Here is a 21,499-nt window from a genome sequence, read left to right as displayed (position 1 = left end):
TTGGATCAAAAGAATTTCAAAATCTAATGATCAGTAATTCTATGGGCTTTAGGCCAAAACTTGTACCACTTGGGGAAAGAGAATGACCTCATCAGACTTCAGAACCTATGCCTACAAAATGGAAATAATAATAATAGCAGTTTTGTTAAATGAGATATGTGCAAAAAGTGAACAAATGAATATAAAATGACCTCAACTAGAATAAAACACAAGCATCTTTTTTTCATGTTTTCCTTTCTAAAATTTCTTCCTTCTGCATCTCTAGCCACCAATGTTTACTTTCATTTACTCTAAGAAATAGTTACTTATCAATTCTCCCCATGTGTTTCCTTCATGGAGTCACAATTACAGATATAACAGCCAGAGGAGACTCAGCCAGCCTCAGACTCTCTAGTCCAGAAACAGATAATAGACCAGGAAATGAGAGTTGCACTAATACATAAGAGGAGTAAGATTAGAATTCAGGTCTCCAGGTTCTTGGTCAATTAATAAGCTATACTATTTCACTTACTTGTAAATATTAGTTTATAATTGTTAGCTTAATTAACATTTTTTAAAAATGAGTTTTTGGACTTCCCCAGTGGTCCAGTGGTAAAGAATCTGTCTGCCAAAACAGGGGACACGGGTTCAATCCCTGATTCAGGAAGATTCCACATGCCATGGGGCAACTAAGCCCATGTGCCACAATACTGAACCCATGCACTGCAACTACTGAAGCCTGTGCACTCTACAGCCTGTGGTCCACAACAAGAGAAGCCACTGCAATGAGAAGCCTGCATACCACAACTAGACAGTATCCCCCGCCTGCAATTAAAGAAAGTTCGCACACAGCAACGAAGACCCAGTACAGCCAAAAATAGATAAACAAAATTTCTTTAAAAATGGTTTCTTGTTTATCTCCTAAAACTTAAACCAGTTTAAAGGAAAAGAAGAAACTTGTCTTAACATTAACTTTAAGAAAGACTTCACAATAGGAAACTGATTAATATGAATAATCATTAACATTTCAAATTTAAATGAATATTTTCAATTAAACTAGTATAGAAATATATGATCAAAAGCAATTTTTTAGATGCCCATTCCCACTATAGTAGACTTTGAATCCTGCAGGCCAAGAAAATAATAGGAGATAGGCTCTAAGAGGGTAAAAATGAATTCAAATATTTCTTTCATGCCTATTCTTTCTGAGACCTATTTTAAGGTTCTTATTTATACCATCAATAATAATTTCAGAGAAAGAAGAAACACCAAATATACTTTAAAATAATTTTTGAAGAAGTTACATAAAGGCAGCTGGTTCATTAATCTGTTTAGGGGCTGAAAAAAATACTAAATATATTTAGTAAGCACAATAGAAGAAGCTCCAAGGTAAATTCAAAACTATAAGCAAACCTGAAAATGAACATCAAAAGGGATTTTGGAAAGTTATATTTTTATCTGCTACTTCTTATCAAGAACACAGAGGCAGTGAAACAGTGGAAACTAAATCCAATACAAGTAGAAAGAAAGCAAGAGGCACAGTGGTCAAGAAGTTGGAAGGTCTGAGTGTCAATTTCTAACTACCTCAGTGTGATGGTTAATTTTGTGCTATGTACCAGCTGTCTATTCAAACACCAGTCTAGATGGTGTTACAAAACTAAGTATTTTTTTAACATGTGATTAAACACTTAAATCAGTAGACTGAGTAGAGCAGATTATCCACTAAAATGTAGGTAGGCCTCATCTAATCAGCTGAAGGCCTTAAGAGTAAAGACTTTCCCAAGAAGAAGCAATTTGGCCTCAACACAGAGTTTGAACTTAAGACTGTCACAGTAACTCCTCCTTGAGTTTCCAGCTTGCTGGCCTACTCTACTGATTTTAGACTTGCCAGCCCCCATAAACACATGAGCCAATTCCTAAAATTCAATCCATCTATCAGTCCCCATCTCTTCTCTATCTATATAAAGAAACTATGTGTGTGTGTGTGTGTGTGTATATATATATATAATATATATATATATATATATATATATATATGATGAACCCTATTACATTCTTGTGACCTTTAGTACAGAATCAGAAAACTTAACAGTTAGGAGGAAAAATCTTAAGCCATTTAATCTAGTCTCCCACACAATTCAGGAATCTCCTTGACATCACTGACTAGTCAACCAGTATCTCCACACTAGAAAGGAGCTTAATAACTACACACACACATATGTGAAAAAGCACCCCCTTTTAAAGGAGTTCTGTAATTGAACAACTCTTTCTCTAATTGGAGAAAATCTATGTTTAATTTTCAATCATCCAACTAATCCTATTTCTACCTTCTAAAACTAAAAATGAACCATAAACAAATGCTGTCAATAGGAATACTCCGCAGTTTCGTTTAGATACAAATAGGCTGGTAGGCAGCTAACAGCCCCTAAAGATGTCCACTTCCTGATACTCAAAACCTGTGGGTATGTTTCTTGACTTGGCAAAAGGAACTTTGTAGGTAAATTAAGAATTTTGAGATGAGGTGATTATCCTAGATTATCAGGGTGGGTCCAAGGTAATCACAAGAGTCTTTATAAGAAAGATGGAAGCAGGAAAGTCAGGGGCAGAATGATGAAAGATCAGAAAGTCTTGACCCACTATTGCTGGCTTTGACGATGAAGAAGACATAAACCAAAGAATACAGGCAGTCTCCAGCAACTGGAAAAATAAGGGAATGGATTCTCTTCAGCTGCCAAAAGGCAGGCAGCCCTGCCATTACCTCATTATCTAGGCCAGTGAAGCCTGTTCAGGATTTCTGGCCTCCAGAACTATAAGATACTCAATTTATTTTGCTTTGAATCATTAAGTTTACGGTAATTTGCTACAGCAGAAATACAAAGTGATTACAAATACATCAACATTTTTAAAAAGTGAAATATAAACAATTAGGAAGATAAGTAAATTAAAGTTTAATACAATTTAATGGGAAAAAAAATTTTTTTTAAATAGACTGGGGAACTCCCTGCTGATCCAATGGTTAGGACTCCACATTTCAACTGCTGAGAGCAGGGGCTCAATCCCTGGTCAGGGAACTAAGATCCCACAAGCCATGTGATAAGAAAAACTATTTAACATTTCCAACAGCCTCTGTACAAAACTCTCCAGGCCATGCCTAACCCACCTGGAAACTATAATCTCATAGGATAAATGAGAATAAGACAAAAACATTATCACTTTATTCTCAAAAGTGATATATTTATCAATATAGTTTTTCCAGGTAAGAAAAAAGCTTTTTTATAAATTTGGGTTTGAAATTAAAATGTTAACATATCTTGCAGTAAGAAAAATACTGTGTATCAATATGAATGTGGCACAATTTAGTAACTATTTTCAAATTTAGCTATTAAGATATTTTTTTACTAGACCTACCATTTAACTTGCCTGGAGAAAACTACTCATCTGATCGTTAAGTGTTTATTAGAAAAACATTTTATGACATTCTTGTTTAAGTTACACACAAAAATTCAGGAGTAAACTTTAAACCAACATGGACATTTGAATGAAACTATTATTTAATAAAGAAATATAAAGGAGAGTATCTTCCAGATAAAAACCATTCAAATATTTGAAGCCTAGGCTCACATTTTCAGTTAGACTTTATTTCGCCAATGTATATCCAGTTCCTCAAGCATTCCCCAAGGAGCATGTTTTTGGCATCATGCCCATCCTCCTCAAGACCCTCCCTTCTTCTGGATACATCTAGTTTGTCAGTATCCTTCTTAAAGGTGTTCAGAACTGAACAAAATGCTGCAAATGCGATCCCCCAAAATGCAAAGAATGTTAAATTCCTTATTCCAGAGACCTTACTCTTAATAATTCAATAAGGCTTACAGGCTATCAAATCATACCTATTTAGCTGATTTCATTAAACTAAAGCACAGAATATACATGTACTCCTATTACATTTCAACTTACTAGTTCAAATAATCAGGCACAGGTTGACAACAAAGCACTCTTTGGGCAGAAGTATTCAATCAGCTCTAAATCCATCTGACTGTACTATCTCCTAGATCACATTTCCTCATGTTGTCCACAAGCATATCCTAAGAAACTCTGACAATGTGCTTTCCTGAACTCAAGACAGGTTGTTATGGCATCCTCCTATCATACAATCCTATCAAAAAGGAAATGAAGTCAGTCTGGCAAGTCACTTAACCAGAGTCTCAGTTTCTTCATCTATAAAGAAAGGAAGTTGGACTAGATCCCTTTGAGCTATAAAATTCTTTTATTCTAAAAGAGATTTTATCAGGTAGTAGAAAGATACTGAAATAAATAATGAAAGAAAGCTAACCCTTGGGAGAGAGGCACCTTCTCATGAATATCGAGTGGGGTGAAGCAGTGTCTGTAATCCCACACTGATAATCCATAAACCAGAGGGGACTCTATCTTATTTCTCCTTTCACATAAAGTAAAGCCTCAATTCAGGCTTCACCAATTATTAACTTGTGATGTTGGGTTCTGGGATAAAGATTAACACTGTGGAGTCACTGAAAGGAAGAAACTTGATAAGCAAATGAAGAATGAAGCAATTATTTTCAAGCCCTCTAGCAATACTTAATTTCATGCAACCACTGAAACTGCAAATTGCTCTTAGTCATTGTAAAAGACACTGACTTGACTTTGGCTCTAGTTATCGACATTTAAAAATAGTAAGGCTAAATTTTTAAAAATATATCATTTGGTCACAGTTTTCCAAAATTCAGGCTAGCCTTCCCTTTCCTGACCCAAGTTTCATTGTACCCAAAAGGCAAAATGTATTTGAAGGGTGAAGAACAGTACAAAAGCAAAATAAACAAAATATTCTGTTCTCCCTAGAATTTATCTCATGCTCTCTACAGAAATTTCCTTTTCTTTAAGCCAGTAAATGTCAACAATTTTTGGTGTTGTTGCTCTCTTTCCTCAAGCTAAACTTACCCACGATTCCGTAATATGAATAGACAAAACAGCTAAATTCTGTATGCCAAAAGATTCTGCTCGTTGTTTCAAGACCCACTCACATATGGAGAATGAGTCGTTGGTGGGTCACGATGTACACCCATGCTCTCCCAGGCTGCTCAAGCTACTATCAAGCACCCTGAGGGAGTGCTTAGGAGGGGCCCTGGGCCAACTGTGCGTGCTCATGACCTCCCACCTCAGGAAGCTGGCCTGCTGGTGGAGTTTCTCAGCAGCCCTCTAGACTACCTGAGTGCAGGGCAGCAGCTTCTGCATGATAATCATGATCATATTAGTGACTGATGTTCTTCGGCTTTTTGAGAATAAAAGACAACTTCTAGAGTACATTGTTTAAGACATTTGATTTTCAAAACTACTTTTCAATTGCATGACCTATCAAAGGATTATCTGTATCCTTATTTCACAGCTCTAAACAGTATCTATTATTTCCATGATACAAAGAGAAAAATGGAGGCTGAGAGAGACTTCAGTTGTCCATAGTCGCAGACGATCTGTAAAAGTGAAGTGCCAATATGAGTTTGTATGATCCCAAATCTATGCTATTTCTACTGCAACACACGGCCACTCAAAGATGACACAAAGTTTACTGTGAAGGAGCTCAGAGCCTAGGACCCTACAAAATTAATAAGGCAGAAATAAAAGGGTGTAATGTTTGAATAGTATACAACAAGAATATAGTCATACATTTCTTGCATAATAAAGCAAAAAGAATGTGTTTAAAAGGAAAATCCAAGAATCACAAGGTAGAACTTAGATCAGAAAAAGAAAAGATTAAGAAAAACTGGGAAAGACATTTAGAAAATACAGTATTCTACATGTTGAAGATAAATATGGCTTTGACACTGAGAAGTGGAATAAGCTACTACATGCAGAGGAAATGAACAAAGACACATAAAGGAAAATACAAGACATATATATATATATATATAGAACAGCAAATAGTTCAGATCTGCTAACACAGTGTTTCCTACATTTTCCAGGTAAGATTTCCAGTGAATTCCTTAAAAATACAGATTCCCAGGTTTCTCCCCTAGAGATCAGTACGTCTGAGATGGATATAGGAATTTAAGTACTGTAAGTGACTTTTTATTAGTGAGGAAGTTTAAGAAGCATTACCCTAAAGGACAGAGTTGGTAAAGAGGAGTCATGAAAGCAGAATCTTGAAATAATAGGCCAAGGAACTTGGTCTTATTTTTATAGTCAACAAAGAACAGCTATAGCATCTTTATCAGGCTTCAGGAAGACTATTCTGATAGCAATGAGTGGAAGGGGAAAAAACAGAAGGGAGACAGCAGATCAGTCTGCAGACTAGGGCAGTGGCATAGCCTAAAGATAAAGAAGGCTGGAATAGAGGAGTAGTAAAATAAATTAAAAATAGATTTGAGATACGCCACAGATGAAAAATTGGTGGACCTAATGCAACTAACTGGTTGTGCAAGGGAAAAAAATAAGAAAAACATCAGAATTAAATCTAAAATTCTTCTTTTTTTTTTTTTTCTAAAATTCTTCTTTAGGGGACACTGATACCAAGGAATAGAAAAAGAATTCACAGAACAGGGAGAAGTTTGGGAAGAAAAGATAATGAATGAAGCCTTGGCTAGGGCTTGGGTAACTAGTGAGAAATTCTAATACAGAGATATCTAGTAGGCAGCTGGAGAAAAATAAATCAGCCTAGAGATACAGATTTGAGAGTCAGAAACGAACAGTTGATAACTTTATCACAGAGCACCCTCAATTAAAAAGTCAGACGAGAGAAACGTGATGGCACAAAATTAGTTATACTACTTATTTGATAATGGACTGTGGGCTGCAATGTTCTTGGCAAGAAGGAAAGATTTTAACTGGTCTTTCTACTGTTTAAAGTGTTTTACACATTTAAGAGAAAACTTAAAAAGCAAGCTACAAATATCCACAGTGGATTCTTTCACATTTCAACCTGTAGCAAACACAAATTGCTTTTGGAGTGACCAGTTTACTATATTCAGTAGAAATTAAAACATGTAATTTTTTTTTTAACTTTGTGCAAAAAGTAAGCAGCAGGAGGAAGATATGCTTTCAACATTTAAGACATGTTGTTACCAACAGAAAAAATTCAAACTAATTTCCTAGTAAAGTCAATCTCAGTAATTGTGCACAAATTTTATGTTAGACCAGAAGTTGAATTCAACAAAGAGACTCACAGAAAAATTCCTTTTGATACCTGCTCTCGCTCTACAGGACTGCTGAACTAGTACCACCTGGGACCCTGCGGAAGTTAGGGAAGAGCAGTGGGCTGACCGCACTGAGCCGGCTGTTCCCAACCCCAGGGTGCTGTGCTATCGGTGACAGTTTTTTGCCAGCCATTTAGAAGGAAGCAGCTTTTGCAGTATTCAAACTCACACTGGATACTTTAATAGCGACAGAAATCTCAAGTCAAAATTCTGATTCCATGACTCTTAATTAGACAAGCAACTTAACATCTCAGTATTGATTTTGCCATTTGAAAACAGGAATAAAATCCATATGACATTATTGTTATAAAGATTACATAAAATACATAGCACAGATAAGAAAACAAATCATTACAATGAAGGATAATAAGTGAAGTGCTTTGATGGCTCAGCTTTGGGAGGGAGGTAGAGGCAGTGAGAAGTTAATAATGAAACTAAATATTACAAAGGAAAAATAAAAATTAGCCAAATAAAGGAGAGCACACACTCCAAGCAAAAGAAAAAACAGGGTTGGGAGGATGCTGCAGAAGGCAAGGATATACAATGAAACTTCACATCTTCAGAAAACATCAATGAAAGGGAATCCCGGCAATTCTCAGATCTAACATTCATGATTTTTTCCATTTACAAATATACCTACAGGATCACGACATATACTGAATCTTTCATTTTGATTACAGACAAATATGAATCATGAATAATATAAGACTAGTACACTGACATCTAAAGATGACTTCTGAGATACTGGGGTGACAGAGTCAGTCAGTTCAGTTCTGTTTAGTCGCTCAGTCGTGTCCTACTCTTTGCAACCGCATGGACTGCAGCACGCCAGGCCTCCCTGTCCGTCACCAACTCCCGGGGTTTACTCAAACTCATGTCCATTGAGTCAGTAATGCCATTCAACCATCTTATCCTCTGTCATCCCCTTCTCCTCCCACCTTCAATCTTTCCTAGCATCAGGGTCTTTTCCAGTGAGTCAGTTCTTCACATCAGGTGGCCAAAGTATTGGAGTTTCAGCTTCAACGTCAGTCCTTCCCATCAACACTCAGGACTGATTTCCTTTAGGATGGACTGTTTGGATCTCCTTGCAATCCAAGGGACTCTCAAGAGTCTTCTCCAAAACCAAAGTTCAAAAGCATAAATTATTCGATGCTCAGCTTTCTTTATAGTCCAACTCTCACATCCATACATGACTACTGGAAAGACCATAGGCTTGACTAGACAGACCTGTGTTGGCAAAGTAATGTTTCTGCTTTTTAATATGCTGTCTAGGTTGGTCATAATTTTTCTTCCAAGGAACAAGCGTCTTTTAATTTCATGGCAACAGTCACCATCTGCAGGGATTTTGGAGCCCAGAAAAATAAAGTCTGACACTGTTTCCATTACTTTCCCATCTATTTGCCATGAAGTGATGGGACCAGATGCCATAATCTTAGTTTTCTGAATGTTGAGCTTCAAGCCAACTTTTTCACTCTCCTCTTGCATTGTCACCAAGAGCTCTTTAGTTCCTCTTTGCTTTCTGCCATAAGGGTGGTGTCATCTGAATATCTAAGGTTATTGATCTTTCTCCTGGAAATCTTGATTCCAGCTTGTGCTTCATCCAGCCCAGCACTTCTCTTTACTCTGCATATAAGTTAAATAAGCAGCGTGACAATCTGGAACCAGTCTGTTGTTCCAAGTCGAGTTCTAACTGTTGCTTCCTGACCTGCATACAGATTTCTCAGGAAGCAGGTCAGGTGGTCTGGTATTCCCATCTCTTTCAGAATTTTCCACAATTTATTGTGATTCACACAGTCAAAGGCTTTGGCATAGTCAATAAAGCAGAAATAGATAGATGTTTTTCTGGAACTCTCTTGCATTTTTGATGATCCAGCAGATGTTGGCAATTTGATCTCTGGTCCTTCTGCCTTTTCTAAATTGAGCTTGAATATCTGGAAGTTCATGGTTCATGTACTGTTGAAGCCTGGCTTGGAAAATTTTGAGCATTACTTTGCTAGCATGCGAGATGAGTGCAATTGTGTGGTAGTTTGAGCACTGCCTTTGGCACTGCCTTTCTTTAGGACTGGAATGAAAACTGACCTTTTCCAGTCCTGTGGCCACTGCTGAGTTTTCCAAATTTGCTGGCATATTGAGTGCAGCACTTTCACAGCATCATCTTTTAGGATTTTAAATAGCTCAACTGGAATTCCATCACCTCCACTAGTTTTGTTCGGAGTGATGCTTCCTAAGGCCCACTTGACTTCGCATTCCAGGATGTCTGGCTCTAGGTGAGTGATCATACCATCCTGGCTCATTAAGATCTTTTTCATATTGTTCTTCTGTGTATTCTTGCCACCTCTTCTTAATATCTTCTGCTTCTGTTAGGTCCATACAAATTCTGTCCTTTATTGAGCCCATCTTTGCATGAAATATTCTCTTGGTGTCTCTAATTTTCTTGAAGAGATCGATAGTCTTTCTTTCCCACTCTAATGTTTTCTTCTATTTCTCTGCATTGATCACTGAGGAAGGCTTTCTTATCTCTCCTTGCTCTTCTTTGAAAGTCTGCATTCAAATGGGTATATCTTTCCTTTTCTCCTTTGCCTTTCGCTTCTCTTCTTTTCACAGCTATTTATAAGGCCTTCTCAGACAACTATTTTGCCTTATTGCATTTCTTTTTCTTGGGGATGGTCTTGATCCCTGCCTCCTGTACAATGTCACAAACCTCCATCCATAGTTCTTCAGGCACTCTGTCTATCAGATCTAATCCCTTGGATCTATTTCTCACTTTCACTGTATAATCATAAGGGATTTGATTTAGGTCATACCTGAATGGTCTACTGGTTTTCCCTATTTTCTTCAATTTAAGTCTGTATTTGGCAATAAGGAGTTCATGATCTGAGCCACAGTCAGCTCCTGGTCTTGTTTTTGCTGACTGTATAGAGTTTCTCCATCTTTGGCTGCAAAGAATAAACTCAGTCTGATTTCGGCATTGACCATCTGGTGATGTCCATGTGTAGAGTCTTCTCTTGTGTTGTTGGAAGAGGGTGTTTGCTATGACCAGTGTGCTCTCTTGGCAAAACTCTATTAGCCTTTGCCCTGCTTCATTCTGTACTCCAAGGCCAAATTTGCCTGTTACTCCAGGTGTTTCTTGACTTCCTACTTTTGCATTCCAGTCCCCTATAATGAAAAGGAAATCTTTTTGGGGTGTTAGTTCTAGAAGGTCTTATAGATCTTCACAGAACTGTTCAACTTCAGCATCTTCAGCATTACTGGTCGGGGCATAGACTTGGATTACTGTTATGTTGAATGGTTTGCCTTGGGAACGAAAGGAGATCATTGTATCATTTTTAAGACTGCATCCAACTACATTTTGGACTCTTTAGTTGACTATGATGGCTACTCCATTTCTTCTAAGGGATTCTTGCCCACAGTAGTAGATATAATGGTCATCTGAGTTAAGTTCACCCATTTGAGTCCAATTTAGTTCACTGATTCCTAAAATGTCGATGTTCACTCTTTCCATCTCCTGTCTGACAACTTTCAATTTGCCTTGATTCATGGAGGTAACATTCCAGGGTCCTATGCAATATTGCTCTTTACAGCATCGGACTTTTCCTCCATCACCAGTCACATCCACAACTGGGTCTTGTTGTTGCTTTGGCTTCATCTCTTCATTCTTTCTGGAGTTACTTCTCCACTCTTCTCCAGTAGCATATTGGACACCTACCAACCTGAGGCGTTCATCTTTCAATGTCCTATCTTTTTGCCTTTTCATACTGTTCATGGGGTTCTCAAGGAAACAATACTGAAGTGGTTTGCCTTTCCCTTTTCCTGTGGAGCACATTTTGTCAGAACTCTCCACCATGACCCATCCATCTTGGGTGGCCCTACATAGCATGGCTCATAGTTTCACTGAGTTAGACAAGGTTGTGGTCCATGTGATCAGATTGGTTAGTGTTCTGTGATTGTTGTTTTCAGTCTATCTGCCCTCTGATGGAGAAGGATAAGAGGGTACAGAAGCTTCCTGATGGGAGACGTGACAGAGTAGTTGGTGATACTGATAAGAAATAGGAAAAGGAAGTTATCAGGTGAAAATGAATTTCGTTTTGATATCTAAAAATAGTGATGTTTCCTAAAGGCAACACAGAATGAGGGATAAGAGCCCAGGGGAAACATTCAGCTTTGTCTCCTACAGTTCAGAATGTTATTAACATTATACAGGTGGTAATTGAATCTATGGTACCAAGTAGATCAATCAAAGATACTGAAGACAGTAAAAGAAAAAAAAATTATGACTAAATTCCTACTTACACACGTCCATTTTAATTCAGTGTTAATGCAAGAGGTCTAAGCAGGGTGATTACTGTATGCCCAATAGTAGCTTACCAAACCAGGCTCAGTGATGAGGGAAGCACGTAGATAAAGAAGTAAAGACAAGGGTAAAAATAAGGTGCTTTTAAGTTGATGCCATTGTCAGTATCAGTAAGAAACAGGTGACTGTGTTAATGAGAAAGGCGGTACTCGGTTATGGAGTTTTAATTACATACTACAAAAAAGACTGAATCTTATCTTTTAGGTCTCAGTGTTCACTAACTGTCCTGAATGGATGAGATGAAAATCTAGGAGAGTAAAAATCCTTGAAGACGATTTTCTTGGAGCATGTTTGTCAGAATCACTGCTTTAAACAATGGTACGGCACTGTAGGTGTTTCAGCAGTGAGTACCATGATGAAAGGGATATTGAGGAAAACCATATAAAGGCCTATGGGAAGCATTGGTGGGGTAGAGGCCAGGAAGCAATGTATAACCCTGAGACGTGGATTTTATAGAGAAAGATGTAGGTTCAGCTCCCAGCTCTAGCAACTTACTAGGTATGTGACTTTGAGCAAATTACAACCGATTAGTACTTAATTTACTCATAGGTAAAATGGAAATAACAATACCTACCTTACAGGGCTGTGATGAGAATTAATGAAAAGAATAACTATAAATTATATTAAAATGAATATAAGCACTTTGGTTTGTCACTGTTTATTACAGTAATATTAATAAGAAACCATCTAGTAATCCAATTAAACCAACAGCAATAAAAATCTGAATCATGAAATTAAGTCATTCTTTAACCCCAGTTTGTAACTGATTTTAAAAATGCCAGATTAAAAAACATATTTCAAATCATTTCAGAAATTGCAAACATTACTGACCACACAAATCATTTTATAAATCAGTTCAATGAACATTTAAAATCTGCTGTAAAACATGCTGCCCTATATATAGCAGTAGACAGAAAAATGAGTGAGAATATAGACCCCAATCTCTTTTACAATTCTGAACAAAGGGCAAATTAAGAGTTTTACCTGACTAACTCGATTCACTTCCTCCTCTTCTTCCTCAGCTTCCTCTCCAAAGGAAAGTAAACTAAAATTTCTATTCAAAAAGAAAGACGGAAAAAAGAATGAAATAAAATTAGGAAGAAAAAGTTAAAAGTTATAAATATCCTATTTTCAAAGCAATAGAACACAATTTGCTAAAATAAACACATTCTCTCAATAGACAATAATTACTAATATAATAAGAATATATATTTTCAGCATAACATTAAATGTTTGGTTCCAGATGTTTTATATATTGTTGATGTTGTTCAGTTGCAAAGTCATGTGCTAACCCACGGACTGCAGCATACCAGGCTTCCCTGTCCTTCACTAACTTCTGGAGTTTGCCCAAATTCATGTCTATTGAGTTGGTGATGCTATGTAACCATCTCATCCTCTGCTGCCCCCTTCTCCTCTTGCTTCAATCTTTCCCATATTTCACATATTAAACTAAACTAATGACCAAAAATCTATCCTGAAAACTACCATTAAATGCACTAACTCAAGCATGACAGAAATAATGAAAGCTCTCTGTGGGTTTCCCGGGTGGCACCTGCATGCCAGTGCAGCAGACATCAGAACCTCCGGCTCTACCCCCAGGTCTGAAGATGCCCTGGAGGAGGGCACAGAAACGCAGCCCAGTACTCTTGCCTGGACGACCTCCATGGACAGAGGAGCCTGGTGGACCACAGTCCACAGTGTCGCAAAGAGCTGGGTATGACTGAGCAACTCAGCACAGCACAGCACACTGTCAAAACTAGGTAGCAAAATAAGGATTGCTAAAAAACTAACAAACATATAGCTCCGAGAGTACTATAAATGGGAAGCAATTCATCTAGTGTCTGCCAAAATAATTCCAATATTTTAAAATTAGTAAGTTACACAAAATTATGGGGGGGGGGGGCAACAAACTTAGCTAAGCAAACAGTCCACGGGAATAAAAAACTAACTTTGTCTTTTTTGACCCTTCAGATTAATACATCACAAGGAAGATAAATAGTAAGTTATTAAAACTCTTCTGAAATACTGGAAAAACAAAAGATCTGGCAATAAAAGAGGAATTTTCATTTCAAAACTTACTTAGATATAATCAGTAACTATCACATCACCCCTAACATATTTGCTATGAATTAAAAACAAAATATCCAACTTTTGGTTTTGCTGTCAAGATAAATCAGTGATGAAATATTATATCTGAATATAGTGACACTAACTTTTCACCCCGATATAAATTAGTCAAAATAAATTAATATAAAATAAAAAGAAATCAAATAAATATACAGTTGTGTAAGAAGTTATTTTGCCACAAGATATCAACTGCCTATTAAAGAGTCTGGCTCATATTTGACAGTTTATAACAGCAAATTAACTTACATTATAGGATATCAAAGAAAGGAAATGAATATGTATTGAATACCCACACTATTGGGTGTCTTCAAATTCCCCTTCTCATTTAATCTTTGTAATAAGCAGATCCTGTACTATAAATCTCCATTTTATAAGATGGGGAAACTGAAGCTCAAAGAGCAGTAGACTTTGCTTCCTATAACTGCAGTAGGCAGGATTATACTTAAAGCTGTCTGAATCTAACACTTATATAACAAAATCCCTAATAAGGATGCTACAGTTTAGTAAAAGATAAAGTTGAACTCTAACTCTCTGATACCTATTTTAATAAAACAAACAAAATTAATAATGTAAAGAATATTACTCACAAAAATACTGAAGACATTTCTGTTATTAGAAAACTATCCTCAGGAATTAACCCAGAATACAGAAAGATCTTTATGTGTAAATATATTTATAATAAGGTTATTTTAATAGCATCAAAAAAAGGAGTGAGACAGTTAAATAATATTAACCATGTAGTCATTATATCCTTCATACTTTACTTTCTAACTTCTTTATCCTGAGTATGTATTATTGGAAAAACAAGTAAACAAACAAACAAACAAAACTTTCAACAACTCATTTTATAAATAATTCTTGTGGTGGTCATAAATATTTACCTATTTATTAACAGATCTCATCAAACATCTCAGACAATACTATTTTAGCTTAAGGTTTTAAGTTATACACTGTATTTGAATATAAGAAATGTACATCTAGAAAAAGAAACACACACAGATAATTTAGGCGTCTATCCTGGTCCAAACCGGCCTCCCCCTAATTACTAAACAATTATTACAGAAGGAAACAAAGTGAAATAAATAAATCAGTGTTGCTTTTCAAGTTGAGGAAAAAAATCTTTCTACTCTGATTACTTTGTGCCTTTGGGTTTCAATTTCTTCACTTCCTCCTCTGGTTTTTCTTTTTTTGGCTTTTTTACTTCTCTTGGAATGATGTCATCAAAAGGATTAAATAAAACCTATGAAAAGACATATTTTGAAAATATTACTCAATTTTGTTTTAATTTCACAAAAAGTTAAAACCGATATTTAATTATGGTGCCATTAGTGTCTATAATTTCTCCTCACAGAACCAGTATAACAATATATACACTTCCACTTACATGGCCTCATTGGATTCTCCCAGTAATCCAATGTGCTATTAAGGAAAACATGTTTTATACTTATTTTACAAAAGGGAAAGACATTCAAGAAAACAATATATTAGTTAGAGAGACAAACACAGGTATTTTTTTTTTAAACTCAGGTATTCTGACTGCAAATCAAATGTTCTCAGGCCCTTGTTTTCTCAATGAAGGATTGCTCTTAAATTACCTAAGACAACACTTCACTGGGCTAAATAAACCTAATTCATCCAGCTTTGCATTATGGAGTTTTTCATTCATTGGATTATCAGCTTAAGTTTCATCCTCAAATCCAAAATCTTCCATTAAAAAAATTCTTAATCATAAATTGTAACTAAATTACAGAGCTAAAATCCAAGTTGAAAAGTTAATTTAGTATAAAGCTTCATCTGATAACAACACAAATATTCAATTTCTTGTAAGTGATAATTAAAGTAACATATCTCATAATAATCGTGCTCATACCTCACAACTTCTTATTTTATGTGGATTTCGTGGTCTTTCTTCATCATCAATGTCTACTTCTGTCAGGCGTAGCATGTTATATACTGTATCCCCTGTAACCTATCAAATAAAAAAGGAAATTTAATTGAAAATTATAAAATTCATTCTTTGAAATCAGGGAGGACTTTTGAAAATATTTTTAAAATAATTAAAAAGGCATTTCATATTGTTATATAAGATTATACACATTAAACAGTGCAAATAAAGCAACATAATCCTAAGGGGAAAAGGTTTGACGAACTTTAATTCCTCAATAAGATTTTTGGGAAATTCCCAATATATACCTAATGTCAGTTTTTATTAAAAACACAACACCAAGTAACTTCCTTCTGAATGACTATTTTTGTTCAAACATTATAAACAAATTTAGACTTTAGAAGGGGGTAGAACAAGCAAATAATAAAAACAATGCAGTAAGTGCTTTGAAGATATTATCATGTTTAATCCGCAAAACATCCTAAAAGTAGGTACTATCGTAATCTTTCTTTTTTAGATAAGAAAATTGAGGCTGAAAGAAGTTGTAGATCCGACAGTGACCGCCTTTCTGACTTCTAACTACTATGCTATCATTTGCCTCTACCGTGTGAGTTATATAACATCTGTTGTTAACAATGGTGCAGGACAACCTAAATATCATTTTATTAAATACTTTTTGGTTTTTTTAAATAACAGGGAGGAAAATCCATGAATGTCAGACAACCTGTCTTGGAGTGGCTCAAAAGTATTAAGCAACAATACTGCACTGCATGTTTTTGGCATGACTCCTTTCATTCACTAGAAGGCACTGGAAACCTACTCCAGTACTCTTGCCTGGAAAATCCCATGGACAGAGGAGCCTGGTGGGCTTCAGTCCATGGGGTGGCAAAGAGTCGGACACGACTTCACTTTCACTTTCACTTTTCACTTTCATGCATTGGAGAAGGAAATGGCAACCCACTCCAGTGTTCTTGCCTGGAGAATCCCAGGGATGGGGGAACCTGGTGCGCTACCATCTATGGGGTTGCACAGAGTCAGACAAAACTGAAGCGACTTAGCAGCAGCAGAAGCCTTTCATTCAATATTTAAAAATCTAAAATAATACCAGTTTTCCAGTTGTTCTGTTTGTTTTTATCCTTTTCATCAGCACAAATCCAGTTTTGTCTGGATGTGGGGAAACCATTCTAATTGAACCAGCAGAGGGAGCTAATACACTAGTGATGCCTAACACTTAAGGCATCTGAGAACATATTCATGAAAAGGGAGAAGCATGAGAAAAAAAAAAAAAAAAACCCTTCAGAATCCCTTTAAAAGAAAACTACTGAAAATTCTATGGAAGTGACAATCTCTGATATGCTGTTAAATGTCAGCAGGATTAAATAGGTAATATCCAAAGTAACATTTCAGGTAAGCAGTTTAAATGTTAACACAACTTCCACTTTAAACTGAAGGGAATTCATTATTAACAAAATAAATTTTAAACTACTAAATGTTACTACCTAAATGTCTTTCTAAAAACATTAAAACGTATCAGCTGAGCGACATAGCAGTTAATAATGATTAAAACAATTTCAGAAAAAATAAAAATTTCAAGTTAAAAATCAACGACTTGCCTGAAACACACACAGAAAAATTCAGGTGGTCCCTCACAGTGCCTTATAACAGGAATACGAACATTTCACCATTTTTAGAAATAATAAATAAATATCCTAGGGAGTATTTTTATGAAGGCAGTTCTTAGGTAAGTTGATCACATACATCATAGAAGCCTAAGATAACTGGATACAAACCTTTCCAAAGATGGTGTGCTTATTGTTAAGTTCATCAGCTCGACCCAGGGTAAAGAAAAACTGGCTGCCATTATCGTGAGGGCCAGCATTTGCCATGGCAACCAGTCCTCTCCGATTAAAACGCAACCGTGAGTGGAATTCATCCTGAAGCATTAAAAAAAAAAAGATTTAGTGAATGTCCTCAGTTATTAGGCCCTTCATATTTCAGCAAACAAAAAAGGTTACACAACTTCTACTGATTTTCACATATAATCAAATCCAATATCTACAGTATCTTCAATCTACTAATCTTGACTTTACTCACCTTTGTCTTCTAAATATACTCAAACACATATTTTTTGTGGGAAGTTGCCTACTTACACTGAGAAAGGGTACTCAAGGGGAATGGATTTCTGAGACATTTCCCTATTCTTCTCATCCCTCAAAGCCATCTAGGCTTTCAGTTCAGTTCAGTTCAGTTCAGTCGCTCAGTCATGTCCAACTCTTCGCAATCTCATGAACCGCAGCACACCAGGCCTCCCTGTCCATCACCAACTCCCAGAGTTCACCCAAACCCATGTCCATCGAGTCAGTGATGCCATCCAACCATTTCATCCTCTGCCGTCCCCTTCTCCTCCTGCCCTCAATCTTTCCCAGCATCAGGGTCTTTTCCAATGAGTCAGCTCTTTGCATCAGGTGGCCAAAGTACTGGAGTTTCAGCTTCAACATCAGTCCTTCCAATGAACACCCAGGACTGATCTCCTTTAGGATGGACTGGTTGGATCTCCTTGCAGTCCAAGGGACTCTTCAAGAGTCTTCTCCAACACCACAGTTCAAAAGCATCAATTCTTCTGCGCTCACCAGTCGAACTCTCACATCCATACATGACCACTGGAAAAACCACAGCCTTGACTAGATGGACCTTTGTTGACAAAGTAATGTCTCTGCTTTTTAATATGCTGTCTAGGTTGGTCATAACTTTCCTTCCAAGCTTTCAGAACCGTCTATTTCTTTTTTCTCCAGGATAACTACTTTTGAGTCATTATAGAGGCTTCAATGGGTTTCCTTTGTGGGTCAGTTGATAAAGAATCTGCCTGCAATGCAGAAGACCCCAGTTCAATTCTTGGGTTGGGAAGATCCGCTGAAGAAGGGAAAGGCTATCCACTCCATATTCTGGCCTGGAGAATTCCATGGACTATATAGTCTATGGGGTCACAAAGAGTCAGACATGACTGAGTGACTTTCACTTTCACTTTAAAAATTAAGCCACATTATTAAATCTGAATTAATTATTAGGGCTTCCCTTGTGGCTTAGCTGGTAAAATATCCACCTGCAACGCAGGAGAGCTGGGTTTGATCCTTGGGTTGTGAAGATCCTCTGGAGAAGGGAACAGCCACCCACTCCAGTATTCTGGCCTGGAGAATTCCATAGACTGTACGGTCCATGGGGTTGCAAAGAGTCGGACATGACTGTGCAACTTTCACTTCACTTCAGAAGCTTCAACTATTCTCTTCTTGATCCTTTTCTGAATGTCATGAAACAACTGTTTTCTTATTTTTTTTAATTCAAGGAAGCTACTGTGATTGTGTTAGGTGCTTTACTATGCTTTTTAAAATTTTAAGTTGAAATTTCTTTGAACTAGCACTGGTTCCATTTGCCAGTTTTCAAAAAAGCAGGAGCAAGCCATTCTAAGGTGGTTTTCTTGCTAGGGTAGGGCTACCTAACATTTACACCAGTCACTTAGTTAACAGAAGACCTGATACTAGACTCACTATAATATAGACATGTTTTATAATGAATGCTTTTCAAAAAGAAAGTTCTTTTCCTTTAGTAAATTCTTCTCAAGAGATCTAAACTCAAAAGATCGTGACTCTATACACTGTATTAAAAATGACCTAACTGAAAAATTTACCAGGCTTCCCTGGTGGCTCAGTGGTAAAGAATCCACCTGCCAATGAAGGAGACATAGGCTTGATCCCCGGTCCTGGGAAATTCCACATGCCATGTAGCAACTAAGCTGGTAGGCCACAACTCTTGCACCTCCACTCTGGAGCCTGGCTATTGCAACTACTGAGCCCACGGACTGCAAGGAAGGTAGCCCCCACTCACCACAACTAGAGAAAAGCCCACGCAGCAGCAAAGACCCAGCACAGCCCAAATTACACAAAATCAATTTAAAACTTTACCAACATAACTGTATTACCTGAATAAAACAAGCAAAAATCTCCATTTAGAAAGGAATTGTCACAAAGAGCTACTCTGTTAACCAAATAACAAAGGAATGCTTCCTAACAGATGGGGCTCTAAAATAAAGAGATATCTCAATTTTGTAACATATAAAATAGTCTAACAGTGACATTTGAGATTTTTTAAACTATTTCACATGCTCTAAAGGCCATTATCATTTGAAAATTAAAGCAAACAGTTCAAGTATTTTTCTCAAGAGTCATATAGTAGCCCAGTATAAAATTAAAGGAAATTCCAGACACTATCCTTTTAGTGTAAGTGTGAAGTTTTTAAAAATTCACATATTTTAAGAGCTACTGATGTTTACTAATAGAACATAATATTGATACCATAAGATTGATAAATAACCTAGCTTGTAGCCTTTACTTGAACCCACCATTATCCTTAATATCTTAAATATGACATTAACTCTTTCTTTTTAGATCTATGTTAGCAGTTAACAAAGCATTGACCTATTTTTGATTAAAACTTACATCCTTTCTAACATTTTTTATGTTGCTTCTTTCTTCTATTTCCCCGTGTTATGGCATGCATTTTGTGATTTCTTATTAAGGCATGCAGTTTGTGCTACAAAGGTCTACTGCGTACAGGTTAAAATGAATTCTGCTGTGGACTGAATTATGTCCTCCTGGAGTTCATGTTGACACTCTAACCTCCAGTGTGACTGTACCAAAGAGGAAAAGACACTAAAATGCTCTCTCTCCAGCATGTGAAGACGCAGCAAGAAGGCAGCCATTTGCAAGCCAGCAAGAGAAACTTCACAGGTAGTGAATGCTAGTACCTTGATCTCAGACTTCTCAGCCTCCAGACTGTGAGAAATAAACTCCTACTGTTTAAACCACACAGTCAGAAGTACTTTTTTATAGCGGCTCAAGTCAATTAATATAAATTCTATGTATTGTTAAAATAAAATGTTTTAAAATCAGATGGTATATGCAATGTTCTAGAAATGTTTTACATGTGCAAAGTTATAGAGATCAGATAGTCAGATATCAGGAAAAATGCTATACAGTCTTTTCTCTGATTCACATTATTCTCATTACCACTTTTAGCTCCACCTGAATTCAATCTAGCATAAAACTCTGTGATAAGACAACTTAGAAAGAAAGCTTAATGGGATAAGTGCTGCACTTATTCTGTATAATCCTGAATATGTTATAGACCCAATTTTGTGTACTAATGTAAAATGCATTTTCTTCTGGGGCTCAATCATTTCAATTAAGCAATCCAAACTGACCTGAAAATAAATTGTAAAATTCACGCTCACCTTGAAGGGGGCCCCATAGACAGACTCTCCACCAGTCCCTGTGCCAGTGGGGTCGCCCCCTTGGACTATAAAGCCAGGCACAACTCTGTGAAATATGGTGTTGTCATAATATGCTGGAAGAACATAAAAAAGAATTTGTCATTCTCTGTCATTTCAGTGTTAGTATAAAGAAATGCAACAGATTTCTGAATGTTAATCTTGTATCCTGCTACCTTGCTGAAATCATTTATCAGTTCGAATAGTTTTTGTGTGGAGTCTTTGGGGTTTTCTACATAGAGTATCATGCCATCTGCATATAATGACAATTTTACCTCGTCCTTTCCACTTTTGATAACTTTTATTTATTTTGCTTGTCTAATTGTTATGGCTAGGACTTCTAATACTACTGAATAAAAGTGCTAAGAGTGGGTATCCTTGCCTTGTTCCAAATTTTAGCAAGAGGGCTTCCAGTTTTTCACCACTGAGTATTATGCTGACTGTGGGTTTGTTACAAACAGCTTTTATTATGGTGAGATATTTCCCGTCATACCCATTTTGATAAGAGTTTTTATCATGAATGAACACTGAATTTTATCAAATGCTTTACTGAGATGACCATGTGGTTTTTGTCTTTTTTGTTGACAAAACAGTCCCTTTTAAAACCACAATAAAAAATAAAATAAAATACCTAG

The 21,499-nt window shown here is 36.6% G+C and overlaps 1 protein-coding gene across 2 annotated transcripts in view; it reads right to left on the bottom strand.

Moving 5' to 3' along the window:
• Positions 1-21,499, bottom strand: part of CWC27 (CWC27 spliceosome associated cyclophilin) — a 221,697-nt gene that overhangs the window by 180,992 nt on the left and 19,206 nt on the right. For both annotated transcript variants that reach the window (XM_070476747.1, XM_070476748.1), the window contains exons 3-7: positions 20,829-20,941; positions 17,335-17,478; positions 15,530-15,628; positions 14,796-14,899; positions 12,517-12,586 (exon numbers count right to left, since the gene is read on the bottom strand). In XM_070476747.1, the coding sequence (XP_070332848.1) occupies positions 12,517-12,586; positions 14,796-14,899; positions 15,530-15,628; positions 17,335-17,478; positions 20,829-20,941 (530 nt within the window). The remainder of the gene's footprint in view (positions 1-12,516; positions 12,587-14,795; positions 14,900-15,529; positions 15,629-17,334; positions 17,479-20,828; positions 20,942-21,499) is intronic.

This window comes from Odocoileus virginianus, chromosome 14, assembly GCF_023699985.2.
Source record: "Odocoileus virginianus isolate 20LAN1187 ecotype Illinois chromosome 14, Ovbor_1.2, whole genome shotgun sequence".
Taxonomy (NCBI): domain Eukaryota; kingdom Metazoa; phylum Chordata; class Mammalia; order Artiodactyla; family Cervidae; genus Odocoileus; species Odocoileus virginianus.
Note: the sequence above shows the minus strand (reverse complement) of the source record. Positions and strands in the feature narration are given on the sequence as shown.